Consider the following 22149-nt stretch of genomic DNA (forward strand, 5'->3'; position numbering starts at 1 on the left):
TTAATACTTCGAGACCTTTCTTCTATTATGACGGTGAGAAAATGGAATTAGTTCAGCACACTGTACTTTTTGGATGCTGTCTAGAACTACCAAAGCCCAGGACCCAAGGCGGAGTGCAGAAAGGCGACTCCCGCAGGTAAAATTAATAAAACAGCAATATAAACTGCACAGAAATAAATGTATTTATTTAACAGAACCAAAATCCCTAGAAGATATAAAAAAAACATAATAATAATAATAATAGCAGTTCAAAGTTTCCTTAGAGTCTTTTGAGGGTATTTATTAATTTCTTCATTTATTGATATTGAGGCGCTATAATTACCATCCAAACAGTTGTAACAAGTCATCATTAAGACATCACTAAACCATGCCATTACATTGCAATTATGATAACGATATCTATTATAGTTTCATTGCCGTTTTGCAAACAGGTGTGGCTTGCATGCTTCACCTGACCAACAGGCGGCGCAAACGAGCAAACTCGACCTGAACATTTCCGGCTCTGGACGTCACAACTCCACTGCTGTCTTGATTCATGTAAATGTAAGTCTTCTTCCGTCTGAACCGCGGTTCAGAAAGAGGCTCAATGCTTCCTCGTTTGATGTAGTTGAACGACAAGGGTTTCCGGTGGAGAGTCATACAGTTGGGGAGGGGTGGAAAGTTTCACTGCTTTGCTTTTAAGGAGAGAGAGAGAGAGAGGTAAGAAACAAAAATAAATCCCCTAAAGTTTCTTATCCTGTCGTGGAATCATTACTGGCTGTCACGGTTTTTTTTGTTCGTTTGTTGTTGTTTTTTACTTGACTTGCCTCTTTTATTATTTTTGTTTTTTTATTTTTATTTTTGCTAACTGTCTGTTGTTATGTTTGTGGTCATCAATGTCTTAAAGTCAGGCGCTCTGCCAGGTTTCACTTGCGCTTTCTCGCTGAGCTCACATGCGGAGGAAGTTTACTGCCGTCACATAACCCGCATTCCAGAGACCCGAACCTGTCAGAACACGAAAAGAAGCCGAGAAAAGCCGAGTGTCGGTGTGTAAATGTGTCCTTCAAGAACAGTGTGTAAAGTGCAAACCAAAGTATCTGATGTCTCTTCAAATCTTTAAGGTGGGAAATGTGATTGATGAAACATTAAATGTGATTAATGAATAAATAAATTGTATTTATCCCATCTACAATAACAAAATAATAGATGACAACATAAAAATGAAATACACACGATGTAAAATAGTCATACAATTCTCGCTTTATGTTTTGTTTTTTGCTTTTTTTTTCCATATAGAATGAGATTTCATAATAGATAAGTGAACTATGTTTGGATTTTCAGAAATGTTGGAAAACATGCAACTGCTTTTCCAGAGAACTTCATAAAGAGATGGACAGGGGAAACTTTGTATTTGTATTTCCGGTGATTGAAAAATTGGCAAGGAAAAAAACAGCTCAACTGTACACACTAATAGCAATCTCCTCAGACAAGTTTCCATAGCGGGATAGCCGTTGTTGCACTAGATAATATCAAGGTGTTGGCCTTTTTGAGAAAGTTCATAGTAATCGCATCAGGACGTCTGGTTTGCTTTTTTGATAATGCGTTATGAAAGCAGAAGCAGGCAAGAAAACCAACCCCCCCAAAAAATCCCAGAATCTGTCACGTTTTTCGAAAAGCAGGATGTGGTGGTGCTTCTGCCAGCAGAAAATGCACAGCGTCTATGTGTTTTAAGGAAAAAAATATTACAGGAGCTCGTTGAAGCATAGAGCGTTCTCTTTTGGCAAGCAACTTTGTGTGTCAAATAATTTTTTCTTGTTCCACTGCCAAATATCTCAGAAACATATCTCTACTTTCCTAAAATATAATAATTTAAAATGCATTTCTACCAACACAAATCAAGCAGTTTTAAATGCTCCAAGGCTGAATCTAAGAGTCACTACTAGAAAACATGTTGGCCTTGAAAAATATCATAAAATAAAAAAACTCAGTAATGAAAAATACTGGGGTGTGCGTGGCTCTTTGAGACTTTTCTTTAGGATGATTTTGCACAGAATGGATAATGATTGTGGAAGATGTTCTGTGAATCATTACCTATTTATACATTGGTGTATGGATTCAGTGGGCCGGGTTGATGGTGGTGATGATGATGGAGTTTGAGTCATTCCGACCACTCGCCGCACCTTTACACTACGTCACATTCCCCCAGCTTGCCTTGGTACACAGTAAACTTGGAATTTAGTACCTGGACCTGAGGCACATTGATGTAGCTGGAAAGATGGAGTCAAACTGACAACTTTTTGACTGCAGATTACTCTTGGCTTCACAGCTACTCGGCTCGGAGCTCGGAGACTATTGTACTTGTCGTAGGAGTCGGGGTAGATGACGTGAGCAAAGTTATACTGATGGGCTGAGAGGAGCAAGTAAGCATGTGACGGGCATCCTCAGGCAATAACTACCAAGTGTTTGGCGTTTCAGATGTATTTTCCGGGTCACCAACCCACTCCTGGAACTGGTTACCAAGTGGAGGTGGTTCAAGGAGCCATTGAGGATCAGCAGGTAAGTAACTGTGCATCCCATGTCAGAATTGCATCAATAAACCCCTGGATACTTTATTGAGGATGGTTAAGAAGTTGAAGTGGATTGTGTTAAACTCTAGATTAAACACACACATATTTACTGGTGTTTAGCGTGTTGAAATGTATTTTTTCCTCCTCTAGGATGATGCCATCGTATGTCCTATGATTGGCCATGATCTCTCTCTATTCGCATTGGAAAGACTTTGAGCAATATAATCGGAGAACAGCTGGAAGAAAAGTTTAACAAGGAAACAGGAAAGGCAACTCTGCCAAGTGAAACAGTTGTAGTTGAGGGCCTACCTGGCCTTAAATGTAAAGCAGTCGTCTTCCTCAACCTACTCTGCTGGGATAATAACGAACATGGAACTGCAGTCCAGGTGACGAACTTGTGTGAAAATTCTGCTCCAAATTTTGCCATTCCCGTGTCTTTTTCAAAACCACAACACGCATTGCTTTTGCTTTCCAGGCGCTACGACAGGGAATCAAACGGATTCTGGCTACCTGTGAAATCAGATGCTACCGTTCAGTAGCTCTGCCGGTTCTTGGGACTGGCGCTCTCTTACGCTTTCCACACAAAACTGCTTCCACAATCCTTCTGGAGGAGATTGGTGTATATGGACAAAACCGGACCAAGAAGTCACCCTTCCTAGTTCGAATCATTATTTACCCAAAGGACAAAGAATCGAGCCAGGTTCGAGAAATTTACCACTTTAGTTTTAAAATTGAAAGTTTGACACATTTTTAAAACACTTTTTATTTCTTTTACAGGCTTTTAAGTGCTCCCAGGGTGTGTTGCTTGAAAACGGATACATAAGCCATGTTGATTTAGCTGAAGGTTATATAACTTTTTTCATAATTCTGTGAATTGTATCTAAATGATTGTCACATATTATTATTATCTCCTCTGCATTTGATCAGCGTTCTGACTCACTGGCCTCTGGCCAGATGTTTAATATTTGAACTTCTTTTTCACTTCAAGCAGCTTCCTAATGCTAAGCTAAGCTACCTAATGTATGCAGTGCAACTGTTTTGGTTGAGGTTTTATTTTTGCGACTTCCGCAAAAATATACTTTGTGGGATACATACTGAAGTGGCAACCTTTCAGAAGTTACGGCGATAAATCATTACCCTTCAACTTGTTACCTCATGTTTCCACTGGTAACTTTTGGCCTTCTGCCTTTTTTTTGGTCCTTTAGTGTTGAACCCCTGGCTTGCAATCCAATTCGACAACAAGAAATATTAAATGAGGACTTTACTTTAAAATATATAGTTTACAAGAAAGTATTCAGTGTATCAGTTTAAATTTTACAGATGACCAAAATCATTAAAGGTAGCAAAATCTATAAAGATTGTCATGAAAGCAGGACTTTTTACCCTTTTATGAAACCTCATAAAAAATGAGCAATAACCACTTCGCCATAGTCATATTATATACAAACCTATTCAGTAACTTATAATATGATTGGCTTGTTGCTTGATTCTTTGTTTACAGTGAATGAAAACACAGCATTTAAGATTCGATTATTACATCAATGTCAATGTCAAATTTATTATATATCACTTTAAAACAAGTATAAAACTGCACCAAAGTGCTGCACAGGAACAACAGTAGCACAAATAGACCAATAAAAGACATTTAAGGGTCATGAAAACTATCTTAATTGTACTTCCACACATTGTATGTTGGTACAATGGCAATAAAAGGTAATCACATCTATAATAACCGCCTAAAACTTTTGATGGGACTGAACATTTTAGATTTGTGTCCACTTACACTTCAGAACTCGACCTTTGAACATATTGTTGGAATTTACAGACGTTATATTCTTAGAACAGGAAAGCACACTGAAGCAGTTTGATTTATAGAATATGAGACGAAAATGAAAAACATAAGGAAGAAAAAACATGTTTTGTTTTTGTTGCCACCTCTTCAGGTTCCTTTTACCAGTGTGTGTCTGTCACTGATGACGAGGTCACAGCCATGATCGGCAAAGTCAAACTTCAGATCGTCGCGGTGACATCGTAAACGCAGGAACTGATGTTATTGTCACAACTTTACTAATCTATGGTTTGGTAATATTTGAGTGTTTCCTCTTTAATAAACATAGAAAAGAACAAATGGGTTTTACTGATTTTCTGATATAGCATTTCAGTTGGCTTTCATTTTTACTGATATGTGTATATTATACATTTCAAAGGTGTCTCCAAAGCCATTCTGCAAGCAGCAGGCCATGCTGTCCACGCTGAGTTGGTCCAAGGTAAACCTCATTGACAAATAATAATAATAATAATGTTTTTATGTTCATTAGCCATCCATCATTGAATCACTTTAGACCAAATCAAAAGTGAGTAAAAGTAGTCTTTGGGTCAACTTTCATATTAATTTCTAATACTCCGGATGCCCTCAAATGAAAGCTATTATCTAACTGCAATTGGAATGTGCTTTTGTTTGCTTTTAGTGGGCACTCCAGAAGACCTCATTTGCTCAACATCAGCTGGACAGCTTAAATGCAAACAAATTATCCATGCCAGTTCAAGGGAAGCACCCAGAGGATCCGCAGCACTTGCAAAAAAAATCCTGCAGCTCTGTGAGAGCAATAATTATGGCTCAGTGGCCTTCCCAGCCATTAATACAGGTCTGTACAAACTTTTAGGTGTGTTTTTAAATACCTACTTGCTTACAACAGGTAATCTGTTCGGTGATAAGAAGGAAAACATAAAAATTTTAGTGTTACAATTCATAATAAGTTTGGAATTGGTGCTTAGAAAATGTAGGCATGCTAACCATGTAAACAGAAACACAGCTGATAATAACATGTCAACTTAAAGCAATTGTTCACCCTTACAGGACAGGCCGGTATGCTCTATAGTGAATCTTGTAAAGCAATGCTGGACGGCATGGCTGCGGCTATCAAGGAGATGAATCCAGATATTGTATCTCTGATCCGTATCGTCATCCTGGAAAAACTGGTCTTTCAGGCTTTCAGGTCAGATGGTGAACTCAGAGCAGCCAAACTTTGTTTTTTTTTTCTTTTTCTTTAGGTCGTGATCCACTGTTTTAATATTGTAATGTTGTAATGTTCCAACAGATCAGAGCTGGATAATCGCTGTCAGCAGGATGACGTTCAGAACTGGTTCAGCTTTCTAGGTTTTATTTACGTTTCCTTTAGTGAACCATTTTGACAACCCACTCACATAAATAATACAGCAAACTTAGTCAGAATGAGTTAGTTTTTTTTTGTATTGCATCATTTGTATCAAAAGGTAGTTCTTCTTCATCTGCCTTTTAGATAAGGGGAAGTTACTATTTGTGGGCACAGTTACCACATTAAGAACATGAATTATGGGCCATTCATGCTACATATAAAAGTCCAGTTCAAACAAACATTCGAGAGGCAGTTCTACAAATCACACTTCTTCAGGTCACTTTGTCATTGTTGATGCCTTGTGATCTTTTGGGACAACATGGATCGAAGCAAGTAGCGTAACTATACACATAACAGCAGGACCTGTTATCTGTACTTAACCAGGTTGCACCTGTGAGGAAAGAACAGTTCTTTAAAGACGTATATTTCCTGTTTTAGGCTTCTCTAAACAACCAAGAAAGAAAATACTGGACATGTATTTAGGAAGCTCATCGTCTACATCACCTCGAGACCAAACGGTAATGCTGCCAACACCTGGACCAGTGGAGTCCAAGAAATCTACTGTGGCTTTGATGTCGTCAATATCATGAAATATTTTGGGGGGGGGGGGGTCTTGCAGGATGAGCTTCCAGAGGGAGCAAAGTGGGCGATTGAAGATGAAAGTGGAGAATTGCTGGAACTCTGCCTGCTTGACAAGGAAGCAGACACAAAGAAAGAATTGTCTTTGGATATGTCGACAAAGGATGGGAAACGCTTCACAGTAAACCTAAAAACCAGAGAAGCAACAGAGTGTTTGACAGGCAAATCGTACAAAATGAAAAACATGGCAACCGAGTCTGGTATGCTGCATGTTATAGTTATTTATGTTCCCATTACTCAATATCTAACTGAACAAAACAGCATTTAAAATCTCTAAATTATTTGATTAGACGGTGTGTCTTCTCCTTTGTCGCTGGAGTTACCGCCACACTGGGAACCTATGATTGGGCAGCACTTTAAAAAGGTAGAGTTAGACCCTAAATCGCCTGAGTATCAGGAAGTGGCCAACAATTTCCATAAAACTACTTCCTACAACATTCACAAGGTAAGTTTGCTTACACAGAAACATCATCAAATTATCCCAGCAAAAACAAAATGTGACTAATTCTTTGGAACGCAGATTGAGCGAGTGCAGAACGTCTACCTGTGGCACGCCTTCAGCATCTGCCGGCGCCGTATACTTTCCAAGAACGGCGAAGCAGACCTGGGTGAAAGGTTTCTCTACCACGGCACATCTGCAAAATCATGCAAAACCATCGAAAGAGACCGATTCGACAGGAATTACGCAGGACAGCATGGTAAGCCTTGATTAAAAAAAAAAAAAAAACGTTCCTAGAATATAACGACTAATGCAAAACGACAAACACAATAAATCCAAAAATGTTCATCATTGCGTTAAGTGGATTTGTTTTCATGTGACTTTCTTACAGCTGCAGCATACGGAAAGGGGGTGTACTTCGCTGTCCATGCAAATTACTCAGCTACCAGCTTTTCCTTAGCAGACGAGTCGGGCCTAAAGCGACTGTACTATGCGCGTGTTATTACTGGCCGCTACACAGTTGGTAATTCCACCATGAAAGCCCCCCCTCCTCGAGGTGCAGACCCTACCGACTGCTTCGACAGCTTGGTAAACCATCAGGTGCAGCCTGTCATCTTTGTTATCTTCCACGACGACCAGGCCTACCCAGAATACCTCATCACCTTCAGCTGAGCAAAACCAAGGACACTCGGAAACGTTCACACCTTGCAATTCACAATCACTGGATACTCATTGTGATATTCCTCTTCTCTGTGCCTGCGATTTGATTTTAAAATCCCACAATTTGGGCTTCTCCACCTCTACCTCTCATGCACTGTTCACCAAACATTTTACCAACCGGATCTGGATGATTGACTATTGCATGGGAGAGAGGAAAAAAAAAAGCAATTCTTTGACAAGATACTCACTTTTTGTCAGGCACAACCGATCACTTTTTCTACTGATGGCCAAATTTTGCTGTCGGTATAGTGCTACTTCTAAAACCAGTGGAGCGTGACATCCAAAAATGTACAATAAGTTACAAAAAGTTATGTGAACAGATTTTATCCTGCCTGTGTTTTGAAATCTTGTTTTACAGATTTGCAGCAAACTAGACAAGTTTCAACTTGCTGTATCTGTTAAGTGCTTTACTGACTATTACAAAGAAAAGGGGGCTTTCCAAAGCTCTCTGAGGTTTTCTTGGTTACTGGATTACTTTATTATTATTATTATTATTATTATTATTATTATTATTATTATTATTATTATTATTATTATTTCTGTGTCACTTAGTCCTGACTAATGAATTTCGATTCGCCAGTCATGACCGCAATGATGCTCACTGGAATATTCAAAAATTTACAAAACCTCCCTTTGTCTTCAATGTAGTTAGTATTGTTTTTTGGTGGTTTTAAGATTCTAAAGGTCTAAAGAGAAATGTTTAAGGTAATCACTTTCAGCTAAGTTAGTTGATTTTAATTTGACTGTTACAAGGAGGATTGCTTTCTAGATCAGAGCAATCCTCCACATCTTGTCAGTTGTTAGACACTTTTCCCCATTATCCTTCCACTGCAGTACACATAATCTCTTTTTAATTGGTTTGGCCTAGTTTTTCAGACCTGATTGTGTCGTGTGGTTGGATTGTGACCCCCAGCTCGAATGGGAAGTGGCGTTGCCAGAAAGGAGAGACGTCACACCCAGGATTGTTTGTTTCTATTAACAGCCAATTAGTTAATAAACCATTTAGCTTATTAACTAAGAGTTTGACAGAAAGATCATACAACCATGAATGGACTGCTTTATTTTAACACTTTTGTGTTTGAAATATATGGACTCAGCTTATTGGCTTTGTCTGGGCTGCTTATGATAGTCTTACATTACTGGTGATTTATTACTGTACTTTTTACTATGTTTTACAAAGCTATTGTGGTCAATAATTTTTTTTTTTATTATTATTTTATTTTTTGTACCAGACACAGAAGCGGTTTAAAGTATTCGTGAAATTTTTCAAATGTGAAAATACAAATGTCTAAATTCAACATTTTATTTAGAGCACGTTTTGCTGAACAGATCATGTAAAGTGATGTACGTTAGTGGATTCAGAGGGCTGAAAACGCCCTTCCAATGTGTAACACACACTGAGCACATATTGGTCAGACGTTTGTCTATAGGACAAAAAAATAAAAAATATTTACAAACTAGGATTTTTTTTTTCTAATCGATGCATGGATAAACACAGTGCATTTCTTCATACCACTGGCAAATTTAGGATGGGGTTGATTTTTTTATTTCTTCATTTATTCACTTATTTTACCTTGACTTTCCATAACTTTATTCCTGTTGCAGTAATGGGGGGAAAACACCAAACTTCTCATACATTAAAATCTCAAATGATGTCATCATCTCTTTATGTAAAATAAAATGGGGAAGGTTGCATCTTATCTTCGCATCTATTTGAGGTTGCGGCGCGGCGCTCATAAATCGCAGAACCTTGTCAGGCAGCGTGCTGACGTCAGCTCACCTCAACAACAGGAAGCGCGTGTCGCTGACATCCGAACAGCCTGAGCCGTAGCCGCGTTCAGGTGCGGCTGGGAATAAACTTCCCGAGTTTATCCGCCCGTCTCATTCAATTGTCGCTCACCATGGACGCTGCGTACAAGTTCCCCGTCTTCTTCGACTGCCACCGTTTGAACGACGAGCAAAAGAAGAAGATGGAGAACCATCCCGGCGCAAGTCGGGCGGCGGAGAGAGCGGCGCGTTGACTGAAGTCGGCGGAAAAGTTTACAGCATCGCTTTTAAAGACCAACAAGGTGAGACAGCGGGCTCGTTGGGCGTCCAGTTCAGCTGTCTTTACTGAGAATGAGTCGAAAGCGAAAGGAAAGTTTAACACGACATTTTGCAGCGTGCATACAAATTATATATAGGCTATCTATATTTTATTAGTTTAGGAAGGTGTTTTAGGAGACATAAAGAATGTTTTGTTAATATGTTATTTGTTTTTTTTCTGCTAGCCCACGTATGTCCCTTTCTGTTTTTAGACATATCACATTTCATACTTTCACTTTTACATTTGAGTGTTCAGCAGTCAAATGCAGTGGTTTGTCCCTGTTACATAATTTAACTTTAAAATAGCTGGAATAATGGGGAGTGTGTTTTAGTTAGCATGATGGCTACAATATTGTTAAAACTCCTACAAGACCTACACACTGAAAATATACATATCATTATTTAGTGGGTTGACCAAATCAGTTAACAAACATTGATATTCTGTCAAATCATGGGTAGAAAATTAGATTAAAAAAAAAAAACCTTTAAGGCAACTTTATTATATAAATGCTGTTAACAAAAAATGTTTGAGGTTTTTCTCAGACTCAATATTTGGAGAAAAAACATGTTTTTATGTCCTACACCTTAAATCCAATTGGCCAAAATGAATAAATCGGTAACCATGGACTCCTATGTGTCTGGAATAAAAATATGATCAATTGATTCATTGATTTTTTTTGTGTGTGCTGTCTTAATTATACAACTTTTTATTTTAAATAAGTGAATGTGTTAAATAGATGTTCCAAGTTAAGGTTACAACATTTCCGGCACCACATGTGACAGTCAAATGAAAGTGGTGAGTTGGAGCCAATTTATCAGAAACACTCTGAAGTCTTTCACAACAATGAAAGTAGAGTGCCACACCTTTTCCATAATTTTGTTTACTCACGTGGTTTCGATAATACTTCTCAAATGCGTGTTACCGCAACAAACATATATTTGATAAAAATCTATTAAAGAGATACTCATGCTTTTGGGATATTTGTTTTCATTTCTCCACCCTGTAGCTCAACAAAGAGTCCTGCAGAAATCTAAGCATGTTGTGGATTTAGCTGGCGTTACCGTAGAGCTGATTGTGCGAGACAATCCAGGACCCGCCGTCTCCTCTGGTGACACCTCGCCGTCTTCAGACGGTTCAGGTTCAGCCAACCCGAACCTGAATGTATCGAGCACATCTCCGGTAAGTCTTTGAAAATCGAAGAAAAGTAAAATAAAGTTGGAAAGTTTTCTGTTTTTCTTCATAGTTTTATGACAGATTGTTTCATTGCAAAATTTGCTTCTCGCTCCATTTCTTAAAAGTCAGAGTGCATTTTGGTGGAGGAAAACATGTACATGACCACAAGCATTTTCCCATATGGATACCACTGAAATCAGTTCACCATTTCAAAGATTATTTGTGCCTGCAGCCAGCAGAAACAATTTTAAGAGTTGAGATATTGTGGTGTAACTTGACTTCTCTTAATCCTTCATCCCATGTCTAAAGATTGAACTCAAAGTTTGTTTCCTAAGCTGCTCACACAGGCCAGGAAGTAAAGACTGGGTGTAGCCCAGGAGGCAGTAGAGCACACATTGTGCTGAACTGGATTCCTGCCGAGACTGAGGGTTTTTCCTCCTCAGCTTTGCTTGTAGAGAAATTTGCAGGTCTTTGTAACTCCAAAATGCATTTGAATTATACTCTGAGCTGTCTAATTTGAAAATTAAAACCTAATTAAAAAATGTAGCTAAAATCTTGAAAGAAAAAAAATGTCACCAAAATCCATAAATTTTTTTTTAAAATAATCATGTTGTTGAACCTTAAATTTTTGTCATTTCTCATAAAAACTCAGTCGCTTCTCTATGAGCCACTTTAGAAATGCTGTAATTGAACAGAATTAAACGTTTGGCAGGAAATGTAAACCTTGTCTTGATTTAAACCTCTGTGAAAGCAAAATATACATGAAAGACTGATCCTGGTACAGTATAGGAAATCATTACTGTTATTGACATATTTTTTTAAAATTATTTTTATTTTATTTTGTATGTCAGTAGATATTGCAGATATTCCTATTGAAGCGTTTTCTGGATTGTCCCCGACATGATCCGGAAATGTCAGAGTTACAGAATAAGCTCCAATGTTTGAGTCTCGGGATATTTTACAGTACTGAAAAGTAGCTTCTAGAAGAATCTGTAATGCGCTGGAAAGCTAACCTGATGCATGTTTTTTTTTTTTTTTCTGGCAACAAACACAGCTGTCCGGTATTCCTCCAAACTGGCACCAAGTACTGAAGAACATGAGGTAAAGCTCGACTCGTATCTTCTCCGCTACCTGATGGAATCTCCAAAAGTCAAAGGAGATCTAGACAGTCAGCTGGCCTTACTTTCCTGCACCGCTGAGCTCCAACCACAGGAGGAGAGTTTTAGTCAGGCGAGTTGCTCAGCCAGGTGCCGTAGCTGAACCTAACGACTGGAAATCTGAGGTGACCCAACTGTTTGATGGCTACGCGTGCCACTATGAGATGAACGCCCCCACAAAGTCAAAGCTTTGCTGCAGTCCTACAGCTCTCGCCAGCCTGCAGATGAGGTGAAGGTGTACAGTGACATTGGAATGACTGTGGTTGTGGGAGAACGAAGCCAAGTGGAAGCAAAGTTAAGAGATTTAGAGTCTCTCCATCAAAAATAAAGGATCTCGTCCAAGTGACATACAAACCACTGTTCGTCGAATCGGTGAGGCGAAACTGCGTCTCTTGTGGAAGGAGATTGAAAGCAGTCTAGGGCAAGACTTTCCAGCATTGAAGGTCACACAGCATGATGAAAAAATATCTCTAATGGGGTCTGTGGAAGAATTCTCAAGGCCGGTGAGGTAATTAGTGAAAGGAGAAACTAGTGTTAGAGAAGACGATTACTGACAAAAGCCTACAATTTTTGGCATTCTTAAAAAACGTCTATGGTGGCCCTGGGATGCTTTGCGAGTTTTTGGGAGTGGCTAAGACGGTCGAAGCAGAAATACGAGACACATCGATACACTTCTTCTCTTTCAGTGCTGACGATTTAGACGAGTCTGTGAAAATGTTCCAAGAAAACTTTATGGAGGTTACGTATGATATTCCTAACTACCCTGTTTTGCCGTCAGAGCTTTGTGAAGCGCTTAAATCCAAGGCAAACGAGATTAACCAAACGCAGTGCAGAGCTAAAGTTGGGTTTGGTGCAGGTGGCACTGTGTGTTTGTCGGGCCACTCAGCAGAGGTTGACGAGCTGAGTGAAATTGTATCTCAGTTTATCTTGGACCAAGTAAGCGTTGAGGGAAAAGTCATTCTCCCCTTCCCAGAATTACGCCCTCTTTTAACCGAATTTCTGCAGAGACTGAGATTTGACTTTTCAGGTGTTGCCTTCACTCCTGTTGCATCATCTTCTAGCCCCATGGTGTTGCTTGTAGGTCCATCCATCAAAGTGACAGAGGTGAGGAATAGACTGGGTCCAATTCTTCAATCTGTTGTGCAGAACAAAGTGACCATTGACCTGCCAGGGGCAGCAAGATATTTTAGTGGTCACTCTGGCAGAGATATGCTCTTGAAGGTTGCAGAATCTCAGAAGTGTCTCATACAGCTCGAGGAACAGCCTCACTTGAGTAGACAGATGACTCGTCTTGCTAAATACAATCTTCAGCATGGGCTGCAGGTGATGGTTTATCAGGGTGACATCACAAAACAGAATGCAGATGGCATTGTAAATGCTGCCAATGAAAGTCTAAACCACATCAGTGGTGTTGCTGCTGCTCTGAGTAAAGCAGGTGGTCCTGAGGTGCAGAAAGAAAGCAAAGCTCTTGTGAAAGGGACTGGAAAGGTTGCTGTCGGTGAGGTAGTGGTAACTACAGGGGGCAACCTGAAATGCAAGAGCCTCCTCCATGCTGTTGGACCTGAAAGTGGAAAAGCTAGTGGCAGGGAGAGGAGCTTACTGGAGAAAACTGTTAGCAACGCTCTGAAATTAGCTGAACTGATGGAGTTCAAGTCTATAGCTTTGCCGTGCATCAGCTCAGGCATTTATGGCGTTCCCATCAAAGTTTGCTCTGAGGCCATCGTAACGGCCATCAAGGAGTTTGGTAGTCAGGACGGGCGAAGTCTTAGCAAAATCATTCTGATCGATAAAAGGGAAGAGGTGGTGAGGGCCATGCAGGAAGCATGTGACCGCCTTCTGCCAGGGAAAGATCTTGGATTCAAGACGGACATAGCTGACCAAGAAGGCGCAACCGGCACCACCACTGAAGCTCCTCTACAAGTTGAGATTGTTAAAGGAGCAATTGAGAATCAGCAGGTAAGAAGTTTTGCATCTAAGTCAAGCTGAATAAAAAAGGATTTTCATATGATTATGTTAAACTACTGATCATTAACTAGGCATGAAAATAAGGTTGTGTTAACCTAGACTAAATCAAATTACTCTGTCCTAGGCGGATGCCATTGTGTCTCCTATGATTGACCACAACCCAGTGTCTACACGCATAGGAAATATTTTAGAAAAAAACGTTGGACCACAGCTGAAAACAATGTTTCACCAGGAAGCAGGAGGGGCAACAATGCCAAGTGATATAGTTGTAGTTGAAAGGGTACCTCGTGTCAAATGTAAAGCAGTCATCTTTCTCAACCTGCAGTGTTGGGATAACAAACAAGATGGACCTGCAGTTGGGGTAACATAAGTACTTATAATTCCTTCATAAATTGCTTGTTTTTGTTTGTTTGATTTTTACAACAATCACCATTTGAACCTCCCAGGCACTGCGGCAGGGAATCAGAAATATACTGAATGCTTGTAACGACAGAGGCTACAGTTCAGTTGCTCTTCCAGTGCTGGGAACTGGAGCTCTCCTGAATTTTCCACACAATGTGGCGTCGAGGATTCTTCTGGAGGAAGTTGGTGCCTTTGAACAAAAGCGAACCAGCAGTTCACCTTTTCTTATCAGAATTGTTGTCTATACTTCAGACAAAGAATCAAGCAAGGTTAGAAAAATGCTACATTTATTTATTTATTTATTTATTTTTTTTGTACTAGATTGGACTCAAGTGTATTTACTTTTTTACTGCAGGCACTCCAGTCTGCCCAGGGAGAGTTGCATCTGAGAGGATTTACAAATGATGTTGATCCAACTCAAGGTTGGTTTCATTTGTATGTTTCTAAGATGCTTTGGTTTCTTTTCTGATAAAGTTTTACTTTTTCAATGTTTTCAAAATGTGACTGGCACTGAAATAAAATTCTGTGCTACTAAAGTGAAAACTTTGAAGTTTTTTTGATTGCAAGAAAGCTAGCCATTTTACTTTCTGTTTGTTCTGCAGAAAGTTCTCTTTCCTAGGGGATCAGCCTTGTGGATTAAAAGCTAATTGTCATTTTCACTTAAATGTTTCAATTTATACTTGTATTGTTACTTTGTTCCTGTGGATAATCTCATGATGAGTCTCTTTAATGCCTTGACCTCAGAAACTGACATACCACTGAATGTAGCACCCTTATTATCTCTGCAGTTTGCCTTTGATGACATTTTTTGAGAATTAGAGCATCAGTTGTTTAATATTTTAAAGTTTACTAGAATATCAGAGACAGAACAAAAGATCAACAATGTCTTACAAAGTGAAACAGCATGCTAAAGCAACATTTATAGGGTTAAATGGACCCTAAATAGTGTACTTCACAAAAAAAATAAAATAAATAAAAAATATTTTGATATCAAAATAACATCGTGACATTGTTCCAAATGTTGCTGAAACCTCCCATTCCTGCGCACTTAGCAAGCTTAATATCAACAGAATATATAATTTAACAAAAATATTAAATCAGATTTATATGTTGTTTTATTATTGCTTTTTTTTAAGCTTCCTTTTACCGACATGTCTCCATGAGTAAGGATGAGGCCACGGCCATGATGGGCGCAGTCAAGTTACAGATCATCCACGGTGACATTGTAGCCGCAGGGACTGATGTGATCGTCAACACAACTGACTTCAGTCATTATCAGTCTGGTATGATGTGAATGTCGGCCTGGATATTTAGAAAGAAAACCAAGTTTTTGTCTTAAATTTATACTGCCATTACTATAATTTTCCCAACAGGGGTCTGTCATGCCATTTTGGCAGCAGCAGGACCGGCAGTCCTTGGAGAATTAACAAAAGGTAAAACCTTTGTGAACATGATGAATATGTCTCGGGTTTTAGGTTTGAATGAAAGAAATCAATGTTTGAGAGAATAAGATGATTTAAAACTACAATTTTTTTTATTGCCGGACTTGCCAAACTTAAATTGAATGTTCTTTTTGTGTTTTCAGTGGGCATTCCTCAAGACCTCTTCTGCACAACACAACCTGGACTTCTTGGGTGTAAGGAAATCGTCCATGCTGACTTCAAATCAGACTCTGATGTGATCCGCAAGAACTGCAAGAAGATCCTGAAGCTCTGCGAGAGCAAAGGATTCAGCTCAGTGGCATTTCCAGCCGTTAATACTGGTTTGTGCTTCATTAAATTATTAAATAATGTATAGCATCAGATGAAAATGTTAGATTTATATGAACAAAATAATAGCTTCAACCAACAAGCCTTTCACTGCAAGCAAATAAACAGAAAAATGCCTAATAACTACATGTTTGTCTACAGTTGAACTGTCTCTTTACCCTTGTAGGACAGGGTAAAATGAGTCCTAAAGATACTGCTACAGCGATGCTGGACAGCTTGGCCTCAACCATCAGGGACATGAATCCTACCTCTCTGTCAGTCATCCGCATCGTCATCCTGCAACAACAGGTTTTCCAGGATTTCAGGTGAGAGGTGGACTCTGATGTCATCGCTGTGTTTTGTTCTCTTAGTCAGAACGTTTGTTTCAGCTTCTTGTCAATGTTCTTCCAGATCAGAGCTGGAGAGTCGCTTTGGACGGATTGTTCGGAGCAACCTCAGCCTCAAAGGTTTGCTTGCATCGATGACTTGTTTCATTTGAACAATAATTTACCTGTTGTCCTTCAACGGAGTTCATCTGATTAATGAGACTGAATGCATTTACTCGATTGAATTTGCAATATGTTACACCACGAGATTGGGATTTTAAAACAAGTGGTGAAAGATGAAATATATTCCGTGATGTGCCAAGACGCAGACATAATCAATTTGCATAAAGACAAAAGAGCCCTTCAAAATAGGCAAAACTATTGCCCAAAATGGAACATGCTTTGTTTATATCATAGACCGATTGATTACAATACGTTTAAAAGAAGGCTAACGCTCTGCTTTTCCTGACTGCAGACAAAGCCAGAGAAACACTAAAAAAGTTCCAGGGAAAGTGTTCTAGACTGACAACATTCCCGTCCAAACAAGCCCAAACCATCTCTTCGAAGCCCGAGTCAACGATTTTGCGAGTAATCAGCTGTGGTTCAGACGTTGCCAAGATCGTCAAGAAAGAGTTGGAGTTGATCGTGCAGAAAGAGCTCGTGGAGAGAACAGTGCCTGTGCATAGTGTCGCTAAGCTAGACCCTATGGAACTGAACGCAGTGCAGGCGAAAGTCAAACTGACGGGAATAAGCGTAGAGCTCAAAACAGTAGATACTGGTGGACCCAAAGAAAGAAAAGAAGAGTATGTCCTGAAAGGTTTAAAGGAAGATGTCTTGAGTGTCTCCGAGTTAATAAACAAAGCAGTTCAGAAAGTACTTGAGGAAGACCTCAAAGACAAGGAAGAGGCAATGTTGGCTCTTACCATCCAGTGGGCAATGAAAGATGACAATGGAGAATGGCAGGAGCTGAGCCTTAGTGGAAACTACATGCTGGAGGAAGCTCTCTTACAGAATAAAGTCTGTGTGGCCCTGGAGATGCCTGAAGGCAAGGCTCTCAAAGTAAACATGAAGACACAAGACGCCACAGACTGGATGACTGGCAGAACATACAAACTGAAAAGGACAGAGTCTGGAAGTACGATATGAAAGCTTTTATAGATTCTGTCTTCTTTTTTATTTTTTTTGGACACAATATGCTTAACACTTTTTAATTATGCATAAATTAAACATTGTTTTGTGTGACTTGTGCTTTAGCCTTGGAGTTACCTTCGCATTGGGAACCTATGCAAGACGAAATCTTTAAAAAAGTGGAGTTGTCGCCAAACTCCAATGAATACCAAAAGGTAGCAAATGGCTTCCTCCAAACGGCCAAGTACAGGATTCATAAGGTAAGCATGCTAATATTACTACTCAGAACAACAAAAATCTAAACTTTATAGAAAAACAATCATAAATGGGGCTTTTTTTGTGGTCTTAGATTGAACGTGTGCAGAACCTGTACCTGTGGAACGCGTACAGCGTGTGTCGGCAACGTATACTGGTCAAGAATGGCCAAGCAGAACTCGGTGAAAAGATTCTGTACCATGGCACATCTGCGGAGTCATGCAACTGTATTGAAAAAGACCGCTTTGACAGGAGTTATGCTGGAGCACATGGTCAGCCATGATTAACTACTAAACCTCCACCAAAATCCAGTGCCTGAAAGGCAACTCAAGCAATGTTTCTAAATTATTCAAATTTTTTTTCATTGTCATTTTTCCTACAGCTGCGGCATACGGAAGAGGAGTTTACTTTGCAGTTAATGCTGAATACTCAGCCAAGGGTTATTCTCCACCAGACCAATCAGGAATGAAGCGACTGTATGTTGCTCGTGTTGTCACCGGCCGTTACACACTGGGCAAATCCTCCATGAAAGCTCCCCCTCCCCGAGGTGCAGACCCCACTGACTGCTTCGACAGTTTGGTGAACAACCAGCAGCAGCCAACAATGTTTATAGTCTTCCACGATGACCAGGCCTACCCAGAATACCTCATCACCTTCAGCTGAGCAGGAACGTGTAGTTCCTTTGGTACCCCTTTACCTGTAAAGCTCCTTTATCATTTGGTTAATGTTCTCTTGGTTGCTTGCTTTTCTTGTGTCTTATGGAGGATTGTGTTCAGATCTATGCAAATCAATAAGAATGCTTTGTAGGACTTGTGAGCATGTAAGAATTCTAGACATTTGCCAAAAATGTAAACAACTTCTATAGAATCTTATTAGGGTACAAAATCGCTGACTACTGAGCAGCGCCGTCAGCTGTAGTTGGAGGTAAATATTGATTTCTTTTTTAATTAAAGTATCAATCTGTATTGATAGTTACTTTAATTACACCAACAGAAAAAATGTTCCTCTTAAAAAGATGAATTTCACATTTCAATGAAGTAAATGTTGAATAATCTTCAGTTTTTTATAGTCATTAATTTGTCACTAATGTTTTTAATTGACAAATTGCAGGAAATGTCATTAGCTAAAGCTGAATGCTTCCGTCACAGAGAAAAGCCAGCTCATTTCTTTTTATTTTTTTTAACCCTCTAATTTTTCTGATGATATTTTCTAAGTTCGGTATTGAAATGTCCTCTGTATTTTAGGACATAACTACTGAAAGAACTACTGATGTATTACAGTTCTAATTGTTATTATATATTGGCAGCAGATAATCAAAACATGCATGGATTTTTCTTTCTCATTAGTTTTCTTGTCATATCAGTGCTTTTACTTCAAAGTACTTACAAGAAAAGTTAGTAAATGGTAAAAGTTTAAGCAACACTTTATGTGTTCACACTGTCTTTAATTGAGATTCATGTATATGTCGAACACGATCTTTGGTTTTGATGTCATTGCAAAGTCAATGTAACACAATCAAAGTGTTGGAAATTGGGAAATACAAAAGTTTATCTGGTTACTACATTTAGGCTATGCATGTCTAGCACTGGAATTTTAATCATTTTGAACCAAGTCTGTATTTGACTACATTGACCTAAAAGCAAAACTTTATATACAGAATTTTATTAACTGTTTATCACTATAATGTACAGTGAAATTCTCACTTTTCCATACCAGTTAAACCAACATTCAAACCTCAATGTATTTGCAGGTTTGAACACACATATTCTGTTTAAAGTGACAGGAAGAAAAAACAACAGTTGTCTTGCAAATGTTCTTTATTTATAGAGAATGTTATGGGACATGGAGAACATTGTGTGATTAAAAGTTTCACCATCTTGAAACCGGACAATTAATGCAAAATTCAGTTTCAAATTTTAGTTTCAAACGATGAATGTACATTTAATTGGATAATAACACATGTCTTACAAAGGTGTGTTGTCACCTATCCAACATATAAGGACATGACATTAATCCAAAATTGTCTGAAAGTGACAGTAGAAAAAATATTTACAATTTCCACACAAATAGCAGTTTCTGTTTTCTAAATGTTTACATTGGTGACAGTAAAAATCCACTGAATGTGGAGTACTTGTTTCCATTATCACTTATTTTACTCTTGTCCCAGAGGCGGACGTTGACCATGTCTCCTACTTGCAGCAGCAAGATGGCGCTGTTAGAGCCAGAAATGGGGTGATTTTTACTGTAACCGTACCATGACACAACTTGGTTTTCGTTTCGGTAAAGACTTCCTCCAGATGTTCCATCACCCCCCCAACAAAATGAAGAAAAAGAAAAGTAATAAATTCCTCTCACTGGTGCCGTAAAGTATCCTGCAGAGAATAGCAATAAGAAAAGCGATCAGATATTTCTGCTGCAAGAAGAAACCGTCATCTTTTAAGATAATGGAAGAAAACCTGTTGAAAGGATATCTCTTGGATTTTAAAACAATGGCTTTCTATTCAAGGATGTTATTTATTTACTTATTTTTATTTATTTCTAACATAATAGAAGTATAAAAAATAACACATGAACAGGGAATGCAAAAAACACAAAACAATGAAAATGAAAGGGAGTAGGAAGAAGTAAGAAACTTATGAACTCCTATCCCATAAACTAATATTTTTTTCATTATTAAATAATAAAAGATAAGAGATAAAAAGACATAGGTTAATTAATTTTATCTGGGTTTAATTATGTCTGAATATATACATCCACAACCTCTCATAACACACTCGTATGCGTTAGCCTCAACTTACATTCACCATTAGTCCAAACTCCCAGCCATATTTTTACATCTTGTCAAAATGATCTCCTTATATTTCCCTTTAAATTGTATTAAATCTTTTCTTTGTTTTAACTCATCATTTAACTTCTTTCATAATTTAAATTGAAAAACAAAAGCTTTCTTGTTGTTCAGACAAACTGCAAACTATAAATCCTTACGTTATAATCCCTTCACTGGCACAAACATGTTTTGTGTATGTACACATAGCAACAGATGACACAGAGAGACCAACACTGACCTGTCACTGGGCTGTAATGGCCTCCGATGTTGGACAGAACGTGTTTGTATACCAGAGAGTAAAGAACATTCACGGGACCTGTAATGTCTGTTGTTGGCATCGCCGCAGAAAATGCAACCTGGCGTTGTTCTGAAGTTTAAACACAGTGAAGAAAACAGAAAAGTAAGTCAGAAAACATCTTTGCAATTTAGAGAGTGAATGCAGCAGATTAACAGGGATTCTCTCTCAAAGTGTAATTAACTGTTCAACACCAGTAATACTACTGAAGAAAATTAGATATTTTTTTTAACATAAACATAAATGACCCTTTTATAATCATGTATTTATTTTGAAGTATTGAAACAGAAGCAGGATATTATTGATCTAAAGCATGTGCACAACTCACATTGTCTTATAACAAAAGACTAGAGTCTGTAAAGACAAAATAGCTCTAATAATTTATTGTCTTTATATCTATGAGCAACAATAATATTTCAGTGCACATTTAGAGGATAAGATAAATGGGCCATTGAAATTTGCTGTTATGTCAACAAACAATAGAACGAAACAGCTGGAAGCCGCCCTGTTTTTGGCAATATGTAGCAAACAAATTTCTAAAGTGATTTAAAATGAATGTCGTCTTCCGTTACCTTCGTAAGTTCTCCTCATCTCTGTCAGAGTGCTGTTAAGGTCGGCGATCTTCTTTCTCGCTGGCTTCCAGCTTCCTGTTGGTTTCGTCCAGGGCCCTCGCAGTGGCTTTCTGCCTCTCTTGCAGAACTCCAAGCTCCTTCATTACCAAGTAGAAGTTTGGCTCACATGCTTTCTCTGGGGATCCCGAGTTGGATGCTCGACTGTGACTGTCTGAAGATCTTGATCGGGGGTTTTTTGTCCTCTGTGACCGTCTCTGTCAGGGGATTCTCCTGCTCGTCCCCTGTGGTCTCAGGGACCTGAATCTGATTGTCCTCACCTTCTGCCCGGCAGGTGGACAGCCCAACAGCCAGACACATGAGAAGCATCACTGATGGAAACGCCATTCTTCTTTGATATATGTGCGTCTTCTTCAGGAACACTGTTGAAGGCCTGTGAAAAGCGACCTATTTATACACGTTTTTAGTTAATTATTAGATTGTGTTACAATATTAAAGCTTCTTGAATAATAAAAACTGCTTTTACAGAATAAACTTTATACTCTTCCTTATGGCTCTCAGATTTTTTTTCTTCAGACGTTTTATGACTTAATTCAAAGTTCAGAGTCTGCTACTTAATTATACCATATAATATAGTCTAGATATTGAGCACGTGAGCTTCCTGTGTTTATTACTGTGTTTTGCCCAAGGACACAAACAACAAGGGTGGACCAAGCAGG

The 22149-nt window shown here is 38.8% G+C and overlaps 2 protein-coding genes, 1 long non-coding RNA gene and 1 pseudogene across 4 annotated transcripts; 3 read left to right on the forward strand and 1 right to left on the reverse strand.

Moving 5' to 3' along the window:
* Window positions 1-530: 530 nt before the first annotated feature.
* LOC129378323 (uncharacterized) lies at window positions 531-4560 on the forward strand. 2 transcript variants are annotated; one of them, XR_008608042.1, is made up of 6 exons: window positions 531-699; window positions 2455-2535; window positions 2697-2932; window positions 3022-3246; window positions 3324-3390; window positions 4490-4560. It is a non-coding gene; the product is annotated as an uncharacterized LOC129378323 (long non-coding RNA). The 2 variants fall into 2 exon arrangements; XR_008608043.1 differs by lacking the exon at window positions 531-699 and adding an exon at window positions 921-1100.
* An 855-nt stretch (window positions 4561-5415) lies between these two features.
* Window positions 5416-8959, forward strand: LOC129378316 (protein mono-ADP-ribosyltransferase PARP15-like). The gene is made up of 7 exons (XM_055058625.1): window positions 5416-5542; window positions 5645-5703; window positions 6140-6219; window positions 6321-6540; window positions 6631-6785; window positions 6861-7038; window positions 7171-8959. Exons 1-7 carry the CDS (start codon window positions 5442-5444, stop codon window positions 7449-7451), a joined length of 1074 nt encoding a protein of 357 aa, XP_054914600.1. The 5' UTR covers window positions 5416-5441; the 3' UTR covers window positions 7452-8959.
* A 441-nt stretch (window positions 8960-9400) lies between these two features.
* LOC129378327 (protein mono-ADP-ribosyltransferase PARP14-like) lies at window positions 9401-19571 on the forward strand (annotated as a pseudogene).
* Window positions 19572-19830: 259 nt separating this feature from the next.
* LOC129378326 (complement C1q-like protein 2) lies at window positions 19831-21831 on the reverse strand. Its single transcript, XM_055058630.1, has 3 exons — window positions 21434-21831; window positions 20805-20933; window positions 19831-20111 (listed from the first exon to the last, which is right to left on the reverse strand). Exons 1-3 carry the CDS (start codon window positions 21450-21452, stop codon window positions 19831-19833), a joined length of 429 nt encoding a protein of 142 aa, XP_054914605.1. The 5' UTR covers window positions 21453-21831.
* Between the last annotated feature and the right edge of the window lie 318 nt (window positions 21832-22149).

Source organism: Poeciliopsis prolifica, unplaced genomic scaffold (genome assembly GCF_027474105.1).
Source record: "Poeciliopsis prolifica strain line A6 unplaced genomic scaffold, Auburn_PproV2 SCAFFOLD051, whole genome shotgun sequence".
Lineage (NCBI taxonomy): Eukaryota > Metazoa > Chordata > Actinopteri > Cyprinodontiformes > Poeciliidae > Poeciliopsis > Poeciliopsis prolifica.